Here is a 21,621-nt window from a genome sequence, read left to right as displayed (position 1 = left end):
AGTCAGAGGACAGATTCTCAGAGGACATACCCTCGGAAAAGTCTGAGGAGCAAACCTCAGAAAAGTTAGAGGAAAAACTGTCTGAAATGTCTAAAGAGAAACCCTCAGAAAAGTTAGAGGAAAAGCTCTCAGAATTGTCAGTGTCATCTCAGGCAGCAGCCGAGTACCTTGCCATGTGTCTAATAGCTAGACTCATGGCTCAGTACAAAAAGAGCCTAAAAAAGCCTCTGCTTTCATTAGCTAACAAAAACTTAGAAGACATTATTGAACATGTCAAGAACTTGGTGCAACCTGAAATCAGCATTGAGGAGTCTATAACAAATCTGGACAAGAATGTGAGTCAATTGACCAAAAAATTGTTTAAAGGACTCATCAAGGAGTTTGGCTCCACAGAACAGGTCATGAATGCTGCTTGGGCAGGTGATAGTTCATTTGATGAGGCTATTTTGAAGCATTTGAAAATCAATTTGGGTGTCCTCACAAGTCCTCCACAAAAGTCCAAAATTGCCAGGTTCTTTGGAGCAGTGGGAAGAGCTATTATGTATCCCTTCAGATGCTGTTTTAAGGGCAGCGATGACTAAAGACCTTGACTTTTCCACTGCCTTGCTTCTCTCAAAATCTTGAAGCAGAAATTATCCAAAAACTGGTCTTGATGCATTCTCAATCATCCAGGAAAGTAAATCTCCAAAAGTTGATTCTGTTCATCTGGACGTAGCGTTTTGTGGGAGAAACGTTTTGTCACTCATCCAAGTTAATTTGCACTATAATGAAATTAAAAAAAAGAAATCAAAATTAAAAACAAGGTGACTTTTGTTGTCTTTTCTTGATGTCAACCACAAATTAAAAAAGTGTAGCATATGTGTACTCTGGTCATCAGTACTTGTATTTTAATGTATTACAGTATAATTTGATATAGTGATCATTCTGTGTCAAAACCAAACCTTCTGCTCAACTGTTCACAGTAGAAAAGTTTAACGTTTATAATGATTGCTGTAAATTTTAGCGTCATATATCAGATAATTTCTGTTTTTAACTACCCTCATGTGTGGCTCTCCAGCCCATGAGACAGGCATAGTCTCCACCTTCCTGGTTGTGGGATTTCTCCAGTGGTGTAAGTGCTGCGGCGCAGTCTGTTGTCACTCTGATGTGGCGCTTTTGGCAAAGGTTCAGTGATGTAACCCATCTCTGACGCTCCCTCATATGCAGTCCACCTAGTGGCATGATTGCCAATAAAGATGCCATTAACCCCAGCATCTGCAGGCATTGTCTGAATGTTGCCCAGGGCATCTTTTACAGTCCCTTGGCAACATGCCTGGTGTTTCTTTTTTAATAAGATCATCAATCTTCAGGTGGTCAAGCAGATCTGGCGTCTCTTTGGAAGGACAATCACACATTAGTGTCAGATTCACTTGCAGGTGTTTGTAGGAGGTGACCACTATCCTGTAATGGACTGATACATAGAACTGAGTATAGAGGAGTGTGATACAGGGTGTGTGCAGAAATGGTGTTTAAAGTCTGTAGATTGGGAGACATATATTTCCATTTTGGGGTCTAAATTTCTAGAAAGCAAGCAGGCTGTGCTGAACATGATCATTAAATACTGTCAGCCGCATAACTTTATAGAAGATGAGGGGTTCAGAAGCTGCTTCACCTCCTTGACCTTCCCTTTCAGAAAGGTATGAGAAAGAGATGTAAAGTGTGTATAACCACTTTCACCTTGGTCCCAACATATTACAAAAACGTCACATTTTTAATAAAAATTGTGTAAACTGTGCCTTTACCCCTCACTTACAAGTACACAACCACTCCCACTGTCACAAGCATGTATTTTTCCCAACAAAACTCACTTTTATTTCACTTTTTTTTTACTTACATTTCTTTGCAACAAAGATTTCTGTAAAATCTACATTTGACATACTTTTACAGTTAGCTGTTTCAGTCTCTCCATACTTTTTTATCCGATCTTTCTTTGCAAGCTCCTTTGAATCCGAGCTGCATGGGATTGTTTTTAATATCCAGCAGATGTCGCTATTGAGCAGCACACTAACACAGTGTCGACACAGTAAGGTTTCATACACTCCATGAGACGTCATCTACCCATTACTACTCTTGCAGGGTAACACAGTTTATGAGCATAAGGAAACAAAATGATGATCTCCTTTAGGATTTTCTGGCAGAGAGCAGAATTCATGACTCCATCAATTAAGTTGTTCAGTTGTTCAGGTCCTGAACCATTTAAGTAGCCTCAGACCACTGAACTATCCCCACGATGTTTGACTGTTGCTGTGTTCTTGTGATAAAATGTTTTGTTAGATTTGTGTCTGATGTAATGAGATTCAACCATTCCAAAAACCTCAGATTTTACCAAATATCTTCCCCAAAGTCTCGTACATTTTGAAGATCTTTTTGGGCAAATGTGAGATGAATTTTTGTCTTCTTTTTGGTCAGCACTGCTTTTTGCCATGAAACTCCCCCATTAGATGTTCTTCAGATTTTACTATGGGTTCTTCTGTGACCACCTGGATTAGCTGTCCATGTTGGAGTAATTTTGGTGGACCGGACACTTCTGGGAAGGTTCACCACGGTCCCAAGTTTTCTCCATTTGTGGACAAAAACATCCCACTGAAGTTTTCTAGTCTTCTTCTCTATATTATTTATTGGGGGTTGGCAAACAGCAAAATGTTGCATTACCACCACCATTTGGTGTGGAGCGTGGACCAAAATGTAAAAAAAAAAGAAAAGAAAGAAAAAGTAAAAAAAATAATAAAAATATATATATAAAAAAAACATTTAAAAAATCGATAATTCAAATCCCCCCCAAACAAATTAGTCTGCCTTAAAAAAAAAAGGCCTGATAACTTTCACTTTTCAACTTCTTACAAAATAAATCAACTAAGTCCAGTTTCACTTTCATATCACCAAGGTTTTTGATCAGTTGTCTTCTTTTGGCATCATGTTTCTGACAGTGCATTAAAACATGCTCTATTGTTTCTTCTTCTCTATATGCTGAGTGACTGTCTTGAATTCGAGTCTGAGCATATCGCAGATCTTAGTGGTCTTGCATCTTCAATCCACTGGACAGCTAACAGTATTGAAACTATACACTGATAGTCCGTCACTGATCCTTTTCCTTACTTTGACATTAAACTCAGGAACAATAAATACTGTCCCGCTTTGGTTGGATGAATTCCTTGATGCATCTGTGTAGATTTTGACATAACTTGTATATCTGCATTGTATGCGAGTTTAATATAAAACCCCTATTCTTGTTCTTTTTGTCCAATAGTTTGAAATCTGCTACAGCATCAGGGAGTATCCATTGTGGTATTACAGGTAATGGTAGAGATTGATTCATGCTGATGTTGTTCAGATTAAGTTCAGCTGCTTCCTGCCTCACTGTTCACCCAAAGCTCTTCAATTCTCTTTTCTCTTTTTCCCAGCAGGGTTGGAGAATAGTTTTTGTTGAAAGATCTTGACCATGTCCCAGTAGTTCAGTATTAACTGCTCTCTTCTGATTTCTAATGGCATTTCTACCTTTAAAACGACTCCAACAGCAGCAGTAAACGCACCTGTGCAGAGTCTTAGCCCCTGATATTGGGGCTAAGATACTATCTATGATACTATCTAACTTATGAAGACTTGTTCCAGCGTTTGCTGGAGTCCAAAATTTTTTAGACTTTATAAACTTTATAACTATTTCCAGACTGATAGATGTATGTTACTTGGTTTCTTTAAAATGTGACATGATGATAAATATATGGGAAAGTGACACCAATACATATTTTTGACATCTTTAGTCTACTTCTCTTGAGTGTGGTTCGTAAAATTTAACTTGTGTTGTTAATCACAGTTAATTCATGATTTAAAAGCAGGGGGCAATTAGTTTTTCAAACAGAGTCAGAAAACAAACAAAACATTCATGCAGACAGTTTTAACTTTCAGGTGGATATCAGTTTTATTCTATTACTCAACAATTGTACAACAAACTTTGTTACAAATACATTTAAAAGTGCAATTTTAAATAAAAAGAGGATAACACGTCTTAATTTCTGCTTGCCACACACCTGTAAACTACCTGGCAGATCTTACCCGCCTTCCGGTCTGTCTACAACTGCGGTGGAGACGCGTTGTGGTTTGACGCATTGCAGATCCCCTCCTGCCAATCAGCAGCCTCCTTACAGCATGCAGCACATTGCGGGTCCGCGCTGTCCAATCAGAATCCGGCTCTCAAAATCAAAACTGCAACTGTACCCAGTGCCGTCAGCCGCGCTGTTTAGAGCGTATCCTTCCGCCTGTATAAAAGATCGTTACACAAAGTAGTCCGTCAGTTTCTGCGCGGCCGCGCTAGCGTGTTAGTGTCGCGTTATTGAGGTCATAATAATTATTGATATTGATATATTTTTTAATATTTTTAATTGTCATGAAACATAATGACGCCAATGGATCGCCAGATGACATTAATTTTGCCTTAAATGTAAATATATATAAAAGAGAAACCACCTTGAGATTGAACGGACGCCATAAAGAGAGGTTTTTATTTAATTGGAGAGTGGACAGGTGCTGACAGGTAACAGCACTCTATTTAAAATGATACTTTATCATGGATACTTAGACTGGATAAGGTTTAATAGAGAGTTTCTCAAAGCCAAAAATGTAGGCTGGCAGCTCCTAAATTATGTGATGAAAATGTAAGTATATTATTTCTGCATATACATAACCTGCAGTACTATTCCTAATCACTTTAATATGTGTTAATGTGACCAATAAATACAGAGCAATCCAAAACCATATGTAGAAATCATTCCAGTGGCTTCAGCATAAAAGGAAAAAACTAATGTTTTAAGCCTTTTTTACATTTTGAAAACAGCAAACCATATTCAGAAAGCTCCTCTCATTATTCTCGCGACAGATGACATTTGAAATGTCTGGGCTGACTCACCAACTGATGCCTCAACCTAATGGGACTGTCGATGCTCTTAAACAGTCAAATTGTACAGAGTGAAACTGCAAGTTTTGTGCAGTGGGCAGACTAATGTTTAAAGCCAAACGATATAAGATCCACATATTCACGTAACCAGCTGTTGGAAAATTAAGTAAGCGCCATTGTTCCATCTAACCCTAAAGTAAATACAGAAAATAATTAATGGCCATAAACAACACCAAAACACATACCATGCTATGCTTGTGAGCAATGTTATTTTGTAATTTTTTTTTTAACTGCAATTAAAAAAATAATAATTAAACCTTAACCTGTATTTGGTGGCGATGGCAAAAAGTGGGCAGGTAACATGCTGATTTAAATGTTTTTAGTATTACAGCAATAACTAATGGGAGGAAAGTGAAGCTTGACTGACACATGAGGCCAGTCCTGCTGGTTTCACTAGTTAACATTAACCTCACCATGTGTAATTAATTACATTTAATTAATTAGATCCCAAATTAAGACTTGATGGTCTGTATTGTGCGGTAAATATGTTTATTTCTCCTCTAAACTTGGTAATCTGAACATGCTAGTGTGTTGAAATCAGACGTGACACCCGAGCGGTAGATATGAGTGTAAACCAGGTACACTGCAAACTCATGTTGTGGATAATCATCCTGGTAATCTTTAAAGTTTCCAAAATCTTTTTTTTTTTTTCATTGTGACCTGAAAAAAGCAACTGAGGCCATGAAGATGTTTCTAACTTTTCCAGTAGGTGACCATTGCAAAATGTTTAAGGCATTTTGGCACTGCCTTTGCTAATGTCCATGAGAATGTACTGCATAATCCTCCTTTCAGAGTAACCAAACTTTACAAAAATTGACCAAACGTTTTATTAGTGATGACCCGAAATGGGATATTAAGTCAATCACAGGTATCCCGCCCTGGTGGCCAGTATAATGAAAGAATGGTTTTGGGGGACTTCATGAGAACACCACTTTGCAGAGCCGGAAGCTACATCTATCTATGTTTACCATTTCTTTTCAGGCTGTAGCATTTTTCCCCCCCTATTTCCTGGAGCGTGATCTTTTGTCACACAATAAGAAATGTGGTGTGAGAGCAGCATATGAGTGGTTGTGGTTTAACAGGTAGAGTGGGTCATCCACCATGATGTAAGCTCAGTGCTATGATCCCCCGACTCCACCACATTGTCAAAAATGGTGAAATAACATACCATGTCCAGGTGATGGATACTTAAAGCTCAACATTTCCTGCAACTAGGGTGACCAGGTGTCCCACTTAAAAAATTTAAAGCCTACAGCATATTTGTCATTCACATTCATGTTTTAAATACATAAAAAAAAGTCCTTATAGTCATTTAAAAAGCAACATTTTATGTTATTCCTACATTTAAATTTTGAAACTCAAGCAGCAAATGTTCTGCAAAAGCACATTTACATTGACAGTGAAGTTATAGTTCTCCAGAGTTTCTGAAGATCTTTCTTGTTTTCTTTGGACATTGGCTGTTTGTACCCGACCATTTTCAAAATAACATATTTTACTTGTTTATCAAGCCACTCAATACTGAGCAGTGAATCATTCAAGGATGAAAAGGCACCTCACTCACAGGATGAACCAGACCAGTGTTGTGTCTACAGATCATTTGTATCTTTAGGCATCTCAGCATTGTGGTTCCTTAGAAAATAATGAGAGAATGGGACAAGTCAAAGACAAGAGAAGAAGTGCCGACCTTAAAAAATATCTACAGCAGATGAACCATATCCAAGAGTCAAGTATTTAAGAAACAGGGGAACAAAAAATCCAGTAAAGACCTAACACAGGACCTGAGAGATGCATCTGGAGCTTCAGTAGATCCATCTCCTGTTCATTAAAGCGTTATCAGAAACGGTCTCTGTGGAAGATTGGCTGTCAAGAAGTTATTCTTAATGAAGAGAAACAGAACAAAATTACACAACTGGTCTTTTGGAGTGTTTGTCAATATATACAGAATAGAGAGTACAACAGTGAGTGTCTACCCCCCATCAGCAAACATTTAGCGACCTTGGGAAGGAAAAACTCCCTTTCAACAGGAAGAAACCACTAGCAGAACCATGCTCAGGGAGGGGCAGCCATCTGCCATGACTGGCTAGTGGCAAATGGAGGAAGACAGGACAAGACTTGTGTACTATATTTTTGTGCATATTTGCACATGTTTCATTAAATTTCCGAAGCCGTTTCCTATTTTCCTGGCAAAATAAAAAGAAACGAAGCCTGGACCTCTTGTATCACATCCTTTCCTAAAGTATATGTACTCCCAACACCACCAACCTACCCAAGCATTGTAATAATATAGACCTTACCATTCAATTGAAAAACAGTTCCACTTTGATTTCCTTCCTGATTTCTAACTAAGTGCGGTTATTCCAACTCCTAACTTCTCTGGATTTAAATTAAAAATGACAAGATGGTGCGTATGAACGCGTGCAGCGAGCGCGGGAGCCATACTCACTGGTCTTTGCGGAGGAATACCGTGAGAGCTGTGCGGCGGTGCTTTGTCCTGCGTACCCGCCCCCAAGCAGCAGCCAGCCCTCCTGCTCTGTGGCGACCGTCCATTTCCCTCTGTTCCCCCGTAGCGTTAGCAGACCCGCTGTTGGAACTCCGCACAGACATGGTGAGTATTTTAACCAGCCGTGCCTTGAGATGTGTGTGGATTTAAGCTGTGTGAACTTGACTGGAAGCCAGATGCGGGGTTGAAATATCTCCGTAGTAGAGCGCTCAGGGACGAATGTTAATACTGTGGCGGTACTAGACAGAGACTCTGCGGGCGGAGCAGTTTATTACCACCGCGGCTTTTTCCTCCCCCCCTCTTTAAGAGCCCACTCTGTGAAATTGCAGCAGATTTTGGTGCCGTAAGCACCTTCACAAACTGAGAACTGAGAGGTAGTACTCGTTACAGGTGGCCACAGTTGGTAGTTGTGGTGGAGCTTTTGGCTGGTTAGCATCACAGCTAACAGTGATCCCCTCGCCGATAGTCTGATTTTCCGGTGGTTTCTTTTCTTCTGTTTTTTAGTAAGGATGTAAGGATGGCTAATTTTCTCAGGAGGAGAGTTGCCTCTCTCTGCTGATTATTCTGAGACATGGAGCTGTAAAATAAAGGTGCACATCTGCCCTTCATGTTCAGACCATTTATGTAAGGGTGCATATTATCATAGGCGTTAGCTTAACAGTTGTAGATAAGAGCTGTCAAAGTCCAACGTGCAACCATTGTAAAAGCCGCTGATAGTCCTAATTAGGCCAGAGGTTATGGTGTACATACATGCATACGCTTTGCGTAGAATAAAACGTGTTTGACCTGTTTTGACGTCACATTTTTAAGTACAGATTGATGATCCTAGATGAAAAGTCTGATCTGCAGTGGATGCACACTGCAATCACCATGTTACACTATTTATAGTATTTATTTTAGTATTTATTTATTTATTGTCATTGTCAAGAACAATGAAATTGCGTTTGGGGCTTCCATACAACCCAAAAAAAAGAAGAAAATAATAAATACCCCTTAAAACCCAAGTGTACATATTTAACCCAGTGTGACTCCAATGCAATAAGACAATCCTTAGCAATAATGTTCGTAGAAATTCAGACAAAGACCTGAGAAACATGACAAAATACAACAATGCAACCCATTCAATATTATTGTACTGTGAGATATGATATCAGATATGATAGTTATCTATTTAAGAAAGAGGGAGAGGGGGGGGGGGGGGCAGGAGGGGGAAGAGAATAAAGATATGATGCACCAATGCAGACCAGTTCATTGCTATTAAGAAGTTGGATATGGTTATTGTCCGTGAGAGGGGGGCAGAGAGTTCAGGAGCCTCACAGCCTGTGGATACAGGCTGTTGGCCAGTCTGGATGTTCTGGCCTGTATAGACCTGTACCTTCTCCCTGAGGGCAGCAGATGGAAAAGGTGGCGCGCAGGGTGATGTTGGTCCCGCAGGATACTGTGCACCCTCCTCAGACAGCGAGTGGGGAAGATATTACTGATCTCTGGCAGACTTGTTCCAATAATTCTGCGAGCTTCTTTCACCACCCGCTGGAGTGCTTGCTGATCGGCCTTGGTGCAGCTGGGGAACCACACTATTTAAACACGCACATACACGACTGTTCCTGGGTTGTGTGTCCATGAATGCACTGTGCCAGTCTCCAGGGGAGTGGTAGCATCCCACCCAGGTTTGTCGTTTATAGCTTGTGGAGGGAGTTGCTTGCGTTTACACATTCAGGACCCTATTGTTAAGTATAAAAATTGATCCTTTTGTAGTTCATATTTTTGTTCAGTGTGTATTTGATGTCATGTTTTTAAAAAACATTTACTGAAAAAACATTTTTGGTTAAAGCACATAAATGCACCTAAACCTCTCTGCGTGGCTTTTAGTGTTGTAACTTGCCTGGTTATGTTTTTACTGCATACCCTAACCAAATACCCCTTATTACCTAAACCTAACAGAGTTCTCTTTGGTGTCATAACTTCACCAGGTGGTTTTTAAGAGTGCCATAACCTAACTGGTAACTAACCAGGTACTACTACCTGACCTTAAAACAGTACCTTAACCTAACCAGGTAGTCTGATGATACTTAATAACATATTTAAAATAAAACTGTAAACATTTCTTTCTTTTATGACTCTGGCTGTAGTTTCTAGTGTGAATCTTTACATATCGGTCCGATCAGGTAAAATTATGTCTACAAATAAGATTAAGGTGTGGAACTTCCCAGTGTAAAGTCTATAATAAAGCTAGCATGTGTCTAGGCTTCAAAGAGAGGAAGTCAAATACATGCAACCATAAACTGCTGCCTAAAAATATAAATATGCATGATATAATTATGTGAGGGGCAAAAAACAAAAAAACAAAAAACCCCAGACTCTTAACAGTAGTGCAAACAGCAGTCCCAGGTAATTAAAGTTCCACTTTACCTGTTGTAGCAGCTTTTGTCCTGGTTAGCACTGCAGCAGGGAAGTCAAACTCATTGCACATCGACTGGGAGAGGTTTATGCCCTACTTGAGTGGGCCGGTTTTGAGTGTTTCTTGGCCTTACGTTTCATATTTCTGTTCTGCAGTAGCACATTTAAAGTTAGTGTTAGATAATTGTTGTTGGAGCTTCTCTTATTTGAATTTTTTTGGATTGGCTACAGGGCTCTGAACTTGGCTTTTTTTTTTTTTCTGTAGGAATAAGCAGAAAAACAACTCCTTACAGAAGGGGAGCGTTTGATTTTTCAGCTTGTTTTTATTAGGGCTGCATAATGGATTAATTAGTAGTGTTTGTTTTTAAAAAAAAAAAGTGTTTTGACACAGGAGATGTAAAGCTCTGTATCTGTGTGTGTATTTACTGTATTAGACATATAGAGAAACAAGCGTGCAGATGTTGACTGGCGTTCTTCAGCCTGTAGATCAGAATATAGTTTACTCTGGCTGTTCTTCATAATGTTTATTTTTGTCATTGTGAGATCATGTCCAAAAAAATTAGTCATCTGAGAGATGCCTGCATCTGAAAAGGAACATAAACCAACAGCCTTCAGGTTCAAGGTGCACACCTGTTATTTCAAGCTGCCCACCTGGCGCTGATCAACCCTCTAAGAAAGAATTTGAGGGGGGAAATCGCTTCAGGTCCTGAATGGTTCAAGTTAGTCGAATGACCCCCAGTGAAGACTGTTGGCTTTATCTTAGATTTGACATTGTTAATGTTTGTTTCAGTCTTGCTTCTGATTGGTTGATGTAATTCAAGCTCCAGAGTTTGTACTATAATTATCTAGTCCCCGAACCTAATAATGACTTCTAAAAGCTGCTTTACAAGGCCATTTCCTGCGGGGGAAATTACCCTGTGGTTAGTTTGTGGTTGCTATAGCTACGTACGTGAGAAAGTTGACACAGGAAGTAGGCTGAAGCTGTACTTCCTTGTACTTCCTTACATATGCAGGATTCGTTTAAAAGCAGACAGACTTGTCTTGCGTGACATGTCCATCATGAGTTCACTTTAACTGTCAAAGTACAGGGAACAGAAGCTGTTGTGTTCGGCTTTAATCAAAGCCATCTGCACGGAGTTTAATTTTACATTTCAGAATAATACCCATGGGTGCTGTAGAAGGAAATCATAGAGCCCTCATACTTGACGCGGCTCTATTGCCAGGCGCCTTGAGAGGAATTTGGCCTGGATATTAGAGGTGTTAGCAGCTTGTTAACCATCGCTCGGCCTGACACAGATCAGTGCCGTCATTAGTGTCCGCCTTTCCCTTGGGTCACATGAGTACACAGCATATTTTGATTCAGATATCAGGTAATTGATCATTTTACCATTTTAGTTTCAGTTTCAGGTTTGGCTTCCGGCAGTTTTTATTATTAAAACAGGATCATGTAGATAGTGCTGTTAATGTGCCCGACCTCTCGCTTTCCCTTTGAGCATATCCACAAAGTTCAAGGAAATCTACTTTATTAAAAAATAGATTTCTAATTAGTTAACCAGTCTGCAATTGTGCTAAATAATTAGGGCCGTAATATCATGATAATATTTTTGTATTTCTATAGCTTTTATCTAAACTACCATTTCTTCCCATGAACACAATAAAGTTCATCCAAAAACAAATATAAAGATGATAAGATCTTTCACGAGCAAAGCAATGATGAGGTCAGGCTTGATATTGTCTTCCCAGTGAGGATTATAGCTTATTAACCCAATACCTGTATCATATTAATGGAATGGAAAACTAAACAAATGAACAGGATGCATGTCCTATTGTTGTTCCCCCTTTGCAAGCTACATGTTCATTGTAGAAGACGTAGTAATCAATTACAGGCACTCTTATCGTTATTTATGACCCTTGTGATTCAAAAGTGCAACTGAATTCCCTAAAGCTGTATAGATTTTGATAGTTTTGGCACCTTAGACAGTTTTTGTAGTAAGTTTAATCTAGAAACAAACTGAAAATTAAAAAAAACAAACATCTGCATTGAGGAGAAGGTGTAAGTTTGGCCTGCTTTGGGGACAAATTAGTAAGTGGAGAAAGGGGAACTTCCCGAGGGGTCCACCTGGTGTGAACCATGATGCTTTGCAGGAGGTCAGATGACTAGCCAACCGATCCTCCCTGGGAGCTGCAAATGTAGCAGTGAGATGACAGGTGACAGATTAGCATATACATGTGGAGACGCACACACACACTGAACTCTCATGACCTCCCCCCTGGTCTGGACCCCGTTACTCTCACACACCTAATGTCAATTTTACTGATAAGTTTCACTGACCTCCTCCAGCCTCGATTTCTTTGTTCCGCTGCTCTTCATGTGTTGAGCCTCCGCAGGAGGTTTTGAATGTCCATGTGTCGGGGAGGCTGAAACACTGCTAAGAGAGGGGTTCTCCAAAGTTGTTGGAGGCAGTTGAAGCCAGGGTAGAACAGTGCCTGGTCACTTGGATAGAAAGCTTTGCTGAGAGACTGACACACAGGAAAACGTCAACAGGTGGAGCAACTTTTCCATCAACCTGGCTGGTCAGTGCCAATCTGCTGACTCTTTCTGCTCTGGGGAAAACTTCTGTCATCCACCTACACTGGAATGACTGAAAGACGAGACGACTGATGCATCCGTCTGCCCATCCAGGACAACTAAAAACATCTTTTAGCATCTTATAATCCATGTTCCTGAATATGTAACTATTCAGAAACATGGCAAAGTCTCCTCCTTCCATCCTTTCTGCCAATCAGAAGCGACGGATAGATGTCTAACCATTTTTTTCATCCACCCATTCCTCCCAGTTCCTGCCCTTCCTGCTATCACCCACTCGTCATGCTGCCCAAGAAAATCGCCGTCTACCCAGCAGAAGACGAGCTGGTGAGCTTGTCCACCGTTTATGACCTCCTGGACGAACAGCAGCACTACTATAAAGAGCTGATCCAGCAGCAGGAGAGGAGCTACAGGGCCTTCCTGCAGATGCTGATGGACTCGTCATCAAGCCGCATGGATGGCCTTGTCAGAGAGATGCAGGACCTGAGGAACTGCCTGCAGAGAACCAAAGCCGAGCTGGCTGAAGTAAAAAAGCAGGGCGTCCAGACCAGCAAGCAGGCTGAGTGCCTGGCTGAGGGCTTGGTGATGGTGCGGGGAGCGCTCGATGGGCTGACCATAAAAACTGGAGGAGGAGGTGGTGGTGGAGCAGGAAGAGGTGTGGATCTGAAGCAGCGCAGAGGGCCTGGAGGGTTAAGACTGGATGGAGGAATAGGAGGTGGAGGCAGGGATGTGAAAAAAACAGAACCAAAAGCAGCGAAGCTGGTGGCAGACCTAACAGATATCCACTTTGATGATATAAAGGTTGGATTCAAGTAATGAGATCCCTGATTAATCCCCGCATTTGCTTCCTAATGTCATTATCAAAAGCCTTGAAGCCTTGTCAGTGTTTTTGTTGATGTTGTGAGGAGTTTGTCTTTCTTTCTCTCTTTCAAAGTAACATAATCCTGGAGTTTTAAAATGAGCCTTTCGAAATAAGGAAATTTTAGATCATTAAATGACAGTAAAAGCAGTAAGCTATGGTAAACTGTGAAGATGATGACCGAAGATGAAGAGTTCTGTCAGGCAAAGCTTGCATGTCACAAGTCGACCACAACAAAGTGCTTACAGAAGCAGTTCTCACCACTGTTTGTGATGCCTGATGAGGCAGGATCTGATTAATCTCAATTTAAAAGATAATCAAGTCTCATTAAAAGAAAAAAAAAATGCTTAGTTTGTTGAACCAAAACGATTGTATTGGATTTCTTTTTTTTTTTTCTTAATCAATCTTGGTAATAACATAGCATATTAATTCACTCTTTGGTGTTTTTGTTTTGTTTTTTTAGGCTGACCAACTAACAGAAGAGCAGATTGCTGGTAAGGTGATGCCATAAAACACTTCTAATTTTATTCGCGTCTTTACAGCTGCAGTGTAAATGTCCTTTCTTCTTCTCTTCGTTTGCCTGTTCAGAGTTCAAGGAGGCTTTCTCCCTGTTCGATAAAGACGGAGATGGTACCATTACCACGAAGGAGCTGGGCACTGTCATGAGGTCACTGGGTCAAAACCCGACCGAGGCAGAACTCCAGGATATGATCAACGAGGTGGATGCTGATGGTACGCTGCTGTCCTCCCTCGACACGGGGGAAGGATTCATCTGTCTAACTTGTCTTTTTTTAAATAACCCTTTTATCAATGATGAGTCATATTTACCTCCTACTCCTAGGCAACGGGACCATCGACTTCCCCGAGTTCCTGACAATGATGGCGAGGAAGATGAAGGACACTGACAGTGAGGAGGAGATCAGGGAGGCATTCAGAGTCTTTGATAAGGTGGGCCTGGTTTAAGTGTTTTTCATACATATTTTGACGTATGAATGCTGCAGTCAGTATAACAGCTGCGTCAAGGCACTTTGCAAGGTATCAGAACACTCCAACAATCGGTGGCACTCGCGGTCTAATTTCTGATGGTTGGAAATTTATGAAAGATGGCATACTATGCTGCTTTTCCTAGCCATTTCCAGTCACTGGAAACAAGAGAAATTGCGTAGGTCTTTATAGACGTCCTGTTGATAAGAAGAGTAGAAAAGAGCTGGTAAATTCTTGTGGGAAAAAAAACTTCCATACGAGCCCTCGGTGTGTTCTCAGCACTCGTCCCGATGCATTTGAAGCATTTAAACGACTCGACTTAAGTCTGTGTGGGGAAACTGACTCGCCTCATGTCATATTCAAAGCAGGAAGTCAGAAATAGGAATGAAGGAAGTGGCCAGTCAGTTTTCAAAATAAAATTCCCTTTTCATAACAACACTTCTGATATGAAGCCACAGCTCCTCACTGTAAATGACTCTTAACTAATCCAGCGTGCTCCTCGTTGGAGGATGTGGTGAAGAGTAAAACGGGATCTTTTTTTGGATTTGACCTCCTGCCTCACAAATCCAGAGTAGATATGCGGAGAAACACTGAAATGGCACGCGTGTTGGTCTGATCACTTTTCCCCATCTCTTTGTCAGGATGGAAATGGCTACATCAGTGCAGCAGAGCTGCGTCATGTGATGACTAACCTGGGAGAGAAGCTGACAGACGAGGAAGTAGACGAGATGATCAGGGAAGCAGACATCGACGGGGACGGACAGGTCAACTACGAAGGTGAGCTTGGTCATGAGTGTTATTAGAAGCTCCAGAGCTCTGATTGGTCCTGAGGCTTGCTGTGTTATAATTCCTGATGGCTTTTCTTTCTCCGCCTCTTCGTTCTCCACAGAATTTGTCCAGATGATGACCGCCAAGTGAACTGGGCTCGCGTTAAAGACAAAGAATCTGTCAAAAGTTTCACTTACCTCTTATTGCAAAAATCTACATTTAATCATACTGTTCTGTATCAACAACTTAAACTGAATGTTCAAAATCTCAGATCTGTCCATATTAAACAAGTTCACAAAAAGGAAAAAAAAAAAAAACTAACTGAATCTGCATGTACTGGCTTGTACCCCCACCTCTCCATCCCACTCCCCTCTCCCATCTCAGCGCCGAGCTGCCCAATCAGATCTCAACTCAACAGCCGAGCGGTCGCCGCGCAGCTGGCTTCCTGACGTCACTGCGATGTTTCGGGACGGCCGATCGCCTTTCTTCCTCGACTTCCTGTCTTCTTTCATTTCTGTTCTTCATGCATGAGGCTTTTCGTGGGTTAGCGTCGAGAGCACAGCAGGAGAAAGCAGTCGGTGGTCCTCAGGTCGGCCTAGGAGGTGTTGGTTAGCTGAGCGAAGGAAGAAGCTTTCACAGTTTGCTTACCTGAGTGAAGTCAGATATTTTTAAGAAAAGCATAAAAATAGAATAAATAAGAAGTCATTTTAGATCTTGTGTTTCGGGCATGTCACTTTTCCTTCGTGTGTTCACCTTTTGTTCAAGGCAGGGTGACGATTTTGAGCCATGTTGGGCGGCGAGTGTGTCGTAGGGTTTCAGGGCGGTTGGTTAAAGATGATCGACATACACAAGCAGCTTTTGACGCAACATTGAGTAAACAAATGGTTTTAGATTAACAGGAAGTGATGAAAGAATAAAATGTCATTGCCTCAAATGCTGTGTGTGTACACAAGTTCACTTTAGTGGGGACGGGGGTCGGTGCTTTGCGGTGTTTCTATCTTCTGTTTGTGCGTGCGTGTGCGTGCGTGTGTGTGTGGGTGTGTGTGTGTATGGGTGCGGCGAGGCCCGGCCCAGTCCAGCTGTTCTGTTTGGTTCAGTTGATCTGCATTCCAAGATGTACATGCTCGTCTTTACATTTTGTTTTTCCAATAAAAACACAAACATGAACTGAGATGCCACTTTGTGTGTGTGGGTTTTTTTGTTTTGTTTTTTTTAAAAGCTGACTTGTGTGTTTTCCTGCAACTCTGTGGGGGACGTACTGCTTTAAAATGACTCATTGGTGATCGGTGTGATGTCTTACTGTGAGCACAGACTCTGAAACCCACCTAACATATTTTGGGATGAGATTAACAAAAACTACTTTCTGCGAAAGCACAAGACTGTGATAAAAGGATGCAACCATGGACTGTATAAAAAAAGATGGTGTTTGGGAGCCATATATCGATAACAGGGTGGGTTTATCAACTTACACTTCCATTATTGGCTAGAAAGTCACGTCAGCTGTTGGCTTCAGTTTGTGATGTTTTGTTTCAGTCTTACTTCACTGACTCGTTAGTAAACCCACATTCATTTATTGCCAGACCATTGAAGGTAAATAAAGTCTAAGAAAATCAACTGTTAATGAATGTATATTTTACAAATCCACTAGTGAACCATCCATTCAGTCATCTACCAGTTCTTTGGGCCAGGTCCTACTTCCCTCAGCTGATCCAGGGGAATACAGAGGTGTTTCCAGGCTAGCTGACACATGTTATCTCTCCAGTTTGTCCAGGGTCCATCCCGGTGCCAGCTCTGATATGAGGACTACCAAATGTTTGAGGGCTAATACCCTCCATCTCACTCTAAGGGATGGAGGGTATTAGCCCTGACCAAAACATTTGTGTTTATTTTTACCATAACTGATCAATTCTGGGTACTATAGGGAGATTTTATTTGCCATTTCCAATCTAAATGCTTCATAGGGCACTGTCACTCCTTTTTAGTAACTCAGATTAGCAGATGGCACCATAGGCTATAGACTAGGCTGCAAAACACAAGGCAAGACCATAGATACTCATGTTAAAATCCCCAACTTAGGAGCAGAAATAATCATATAAATAACAGTTCTGACCTCTATGTATGAGCAAATCACAGCACCGCCTGATGTGCCTGGCAAAAATGTGTTTTGTTTTTTTGGTAATGACAGAGTAGTTGTGATCAGCTGGCCACGATAATCCTGTAAATGTAGCAGAAATTTAAGAAAACAAACAAAATCAAAAATGGGAACTAAATGATTAAACCTCCATCTGAGGGGTAGGTGAGTAAAATCTTCGTCTTCTGCAGTACCCCCATATAAGTAAATCCCTCAGACACTCGCTCCTCACTACATTCTTCTGGCTGTCAGGTGAAAGGCTGAAATATTTATGAGAGCAATCTGGAGCCAGCAGAGCTGAAGGCGAGGGGAGAATCTTCTGCACTGGAAAGCCCGTTATTAATGCTGGAGTGGCAGCTCACTAATAGCAAGCAAAGAGCAGCAAGATGTATTAATACACTTCAGACTGTTATATAACTCCAGCTACTAACTCTGTGTGTGACAGAGGATACATCCAACACCTCCTACACTTCCCCGTCCCCCTGTCTGCTCCTCTGCAATCCCACAATCGCCACCTCAGTCTTAAATATTCAAGATGAAGCTTTTCATTTTGACCTCCTCATACAAGTCGTCTTCATCATAGCTCAAGCCCCCCCCTCCATAGCTGGACTGGCCATCGGGCATACCGGGCATTTGCCCGGTGGGCCGCTGGCGATTTTTTGGATTTTATTTTTTTTTTAGGAAGGGTATATATAATGAAAGGTGTTGGATTGGCCAATCCTGTTGTTCAGTCTGACGTCACTAGCCGTGTCTGGGTCTAAACTCCGCTGCAGGTCCATATATCAAACGATCACTATGGCATTACTGAGAGTTGAAAAACTGTCTAAAGTCTTTCATCTTTAATAAAATGATCAGTGTCTGCTCTACCAGGCGTAACAATTGAGTTTGGCATCAAGGCATCCATGAAAACGGAATTTATGACATTTAACGGAGTTAGAAGTTAGCAGGGAGTTAGCTCGCTAGCTTCTATCTAAATACAATATAGCATGTCCTGACTGCGGGGTTTTGGAAACAAATTAAAACGTACAGCTCTGCTATCACTTCCAGCATAAATGAAGACAGAAAACTAAACAGCAGTGACGTTTGTAGGGTTACTGAAGTTGGGCTAGCTGGTATATAATGATGTGCTACGTGACCGCTAGCGACACAGGTATGTTAGCATAATATAAACAAGCTAACTTTTTTTCCACTCGATAAAAGTTAACGTGAGTGTTCTCGGTGGTCAGGAACAAATGTAATCGCATGGCAGGATGCTGTAAAAGGACCAAACTTCAACCAGGAGAACAACTGAGATAATCCATCCACAATACGAGGTTAGTCATTCATATACTGCTGCATGGGCTGGGCTGTAGTTACATCCTAAGGTTTTAAAAACTGAGCTTAAATAAATGATTAGCGGTAATAAAAGCCGAGGGAGGTCAACAGGGATCACTGACTGTTTTAGGAGCTTTTTGAGATCAAATAGAAGAAAATACATAACATTAAACATGTTAACAACACAAAAGCCATATTAAACGCAGACAACTTTAGACCCGGAAGTAGGATTCGTCGCGTCATCACTGAACAACCGGATTGGTCATGATCGACTCTGGGCTGGACCAATTACAGCCGAGGAGGCCGGATGCACCCTCTCCCTTGTTTAGCAATCACGTGATTTTCGCGCATTGCATGCCGGGAACTCGTGGCAAAACAATCCAAGTACCGCATCAAATGCAAGCATTTGCAGCACCGCAAAACGTTCATTCTCCGGTTCCAATGCCTTCTTGTTTTTTCTTTGACGCACAAAAAGGAATGTACAAAAACAAAAGGAGAACAATGCCGGTCCGTACAAAGACAGACTCGACGAAAAGACAAAGAAAAGATTCGAGGAAAAAATCAAAGGAGTGAAAGGGTTAGACCCTTACGAGCACACAGAGTGGACAAAAGAAGTTAGCGTGCTGCCCAACTTTCACCACGCTCATATTTATAATTATACGGTTCTTGGAGTGAGTGCATGCACTCATGAAGTTTAGTAACTTCAGGTCACTGCAACAAGCCCAGGTACAGTTTACCGACGGATGGGTACAGGACCTTGAAATGCACCGTGTAGAACGAAAGACCATCGTACGAACAAAGGTAAGTTTACCAGTCTCACAAATCGTCTCATAGATACACATTCGTTAACCGTTTATTAATATAACCTTTGAGCTCAACGGTAATTAATTAGTAGTGGAAATAATTTCTGGTAGCATTACAGAAATGTAGCAGTGACAATAATATTGTATGCTGTAATCGCACTGGACAATTAGTGATACAAAACAACTGTTTTACCCTGTGAATAAAAGTATATATTTTTGTCAATGTACCATGGTAATAACAGAAGCGAAACGCAATATTGTGTCAGGACAATTCACTATTAATGCACAATAAACACAATAAACAAAGGAGCATAGCGCAACAATTTCTGTTCAGACTTGCTTGTAACCTATATCACCAATTATGTTAAGAAAAATGACGTATTAACTACTACAAAACTCTGACCTTTGTGGGAATGCTTGGAGCAGACTAACATGTGAGCTTGAGTGTTCTGAGACGTTATATTTGGTATATCCAGACCATCCGTTGGCTCTTACTTCGGAAACATGGCTTAAAAAATTTCTCTTCAACGACTTAATCCGATAAAAAAAAAGATCTCTTTACCCGTCGGCTTCCCGTGGCTGTCATGTGACCGGCTATTGCAGTTAATAATACAACAGCTTCTTGCCATTTTTTGGGTTTCTTTTTATCGCTGTGTAACTGAGTTCAATTGAAAGCCTGCGTGCGCCAGTACCTCTTGCCACAAGTTCCCAGAATCCTTTGCGGTTTTACCCCTGAATGACGTCACATTTTCAATCTTTATCCTGGTGGGCCGGTCTCTAGTCAAAATGCCCGGGCTGATTTTTTGTCCCAGTCCAGCCTTGCCCCCCTCCCCCCTCCAATTCCTTCTCCCACTCTTTCCTCCAGCTCCCACAGTTTTCTGCTCCCTCCTCTTGTTCTGTTTTGCCCATCCTGTCCCTGGCTCTGTTGCCTAGCAACAGCTCTTCATCTGCAGACAAGACATTCTGGGCGATCTGGAAAAGTCCCTCTGACACCCTACACACACACACTCTCACACACATTGCACATTTGCATTCAAGAAATGTTTGTAAAAGCAACAACTCAACGCACTGAACCATAATCATGTTTTTATTTGTTCACAGCTGCATGCAAAAAATAAAAAGCATCACATTTCACTTCCTATCTTGTGCAGAGTTTCAGCATCATTGCTTCAGCCCTTCCTAAAGCCTCAGACTAGCTGCGGCAACTTCCAGCAACTGGACTTCTTCTAGTGGCCACTAGAGGCTGACTACAGAAGCGAGTCAAACCGGATGACAACTTCCTGGCAACTTCTGGTCACTAGGGAAAAATGTGTATTCCCCTGACTGGTTGGGGAGTGGCTGCTGGCTTATTTCCTTGTGACTGCTTTGGTTGCTAGTAGATTGGCTTAACTTTACCTCCAAACACTTGCCAACTAGTCTCTGAGTGGCAGCAAACCTTGGAAAAAGATCATTCGCCTTCAAAGTAAACGCCCTTCCTTTAGAAATATGATTGCTGCAGCGGTGTTTGCAGACAAGTTCGCATCACTCACGCAGACTGCAGGTGACCGTGGCAACCTAGCAACCGCCAGCAACCACTTGGCAACTGGTCGAAGAGTACACATTTTTTCTTAGTGACCTGTGGTTGCCGGGGGGTTTTGATTTAGTTTTAGTTATAATTTAGGCATCTAAATTCTTTCAGTTTTAGCCGAATAAACATGATAAGTTTATAGCAGACTAAATGTGAGTGTAAAGTTTGTTGTGTCTTTATCAATTGCTCCACATGGTTTACAATGAGTCTTATTTTCCTTAAATGTTCATTTTGTTGTATTTTCATGAGAAACACTGGGCCTGTTGTACTGTTTCCCAGGAGCAGATCAAATCTGCTGCTGCCTAACCTTAATGCACATAGAGATTATTTCTGATTGGACCACTTCCAAACTTGTCCCGCCTTTCTACACAACTTAATTAGTTCTAGATTGGTTTTCGTCATTCGAGAATATTGTCATCTTGCTTTTATTCGTTGATGAAAGCATCAGTGCGTTATGCCCTCATGCATTCGCTTTTATTTAGTTATTGTCCTGTTGATGGACTCACATTTGGAGCCAGCCTCACGTGGCCATTAGACTGCAGTTTCATTTTTGGACAATTGAAACGAATTACAACCAGCTTCATTTTGTGCACTAGCCAATAATAAGAAACCCTAGTGAGCAAGTACTTTGTGTCATTTTTAAACTGAAATTGTGGCAGTAACTGCAGGAATTGTGCAAACGTTTACACCTGGACCCTGGTGATGACCTTTATGAGAGATTAAC

General features: G+C 41.3%; 2 protein-coding genes across 2 annotated transcripts; both read left to right on the top strand.

Moving 5' to 3' along the window:
• Window positions 1-7,515: 7,515 nt before the first annotated feature.
• Window positions 7,516-16,253, top strand: calm1a (calmodulin 1a). Its single transcript, XM_085343731.1, has 6 exons — window positions 7,516-7,592; window positions 13,794-13,824; window positions 13,919-14,062; window positions 14,172-14,278; window positions 14,956-15,091; window positions 15,204-16,253. The coding sequence occupies exons 1-6, from the start codon at window positions 7,590-7,592 to the stop codon at window positions 15,230-15,232; spliced, it is 450 nt and encodes a 149-aa protein (XP_085199857.1). The 5' UTR covers window positions 7,516-7,589; the 3' UTR covers window positions 15,233-16,253.
• On the top strand, window positions 12,354-13,341 carry LOC146611951 (uncharacterized). The gene has a single exon (XM_085343261.1). It carries the CDS (start codon window positions 12,685-12,687, stop codon window positions 13,285-13,287), a length of 603 nt encoding a protein of 200 aa, XP_085199387.1. The 5' UTR covers window positions 12,354-12,684; the 3' UTR covers window positions 13,288-13,341.
• Window positions 16,254-21,621: the final 5,368 nt, after the last annotated feature.

The sequence above is a fragment of the Diplotaxodon limnothrissa genome, linkage group LG19 (genome assembly GCF_057381915.1).
Source record: "Diplotaxodon limnothrissa isolate DT_005_m linkage group LG19, D_limnothrissa_male_GT1.1, whole genome shotgun sequence".
Classification (NCBI taxonomy): domain Eukaryota; kingdom Metazoa; phylum Chordata; class Actinopteri; order Cichliformes; family Cichlidae; genus Diplotaxodon; species Diplotaxodon limnothrissa.
The sequence above is the reverse complement of the archived record's forward strand: the minus strand, read 5'-3'. Positions and strand labels throughout refer to the sequence as shown.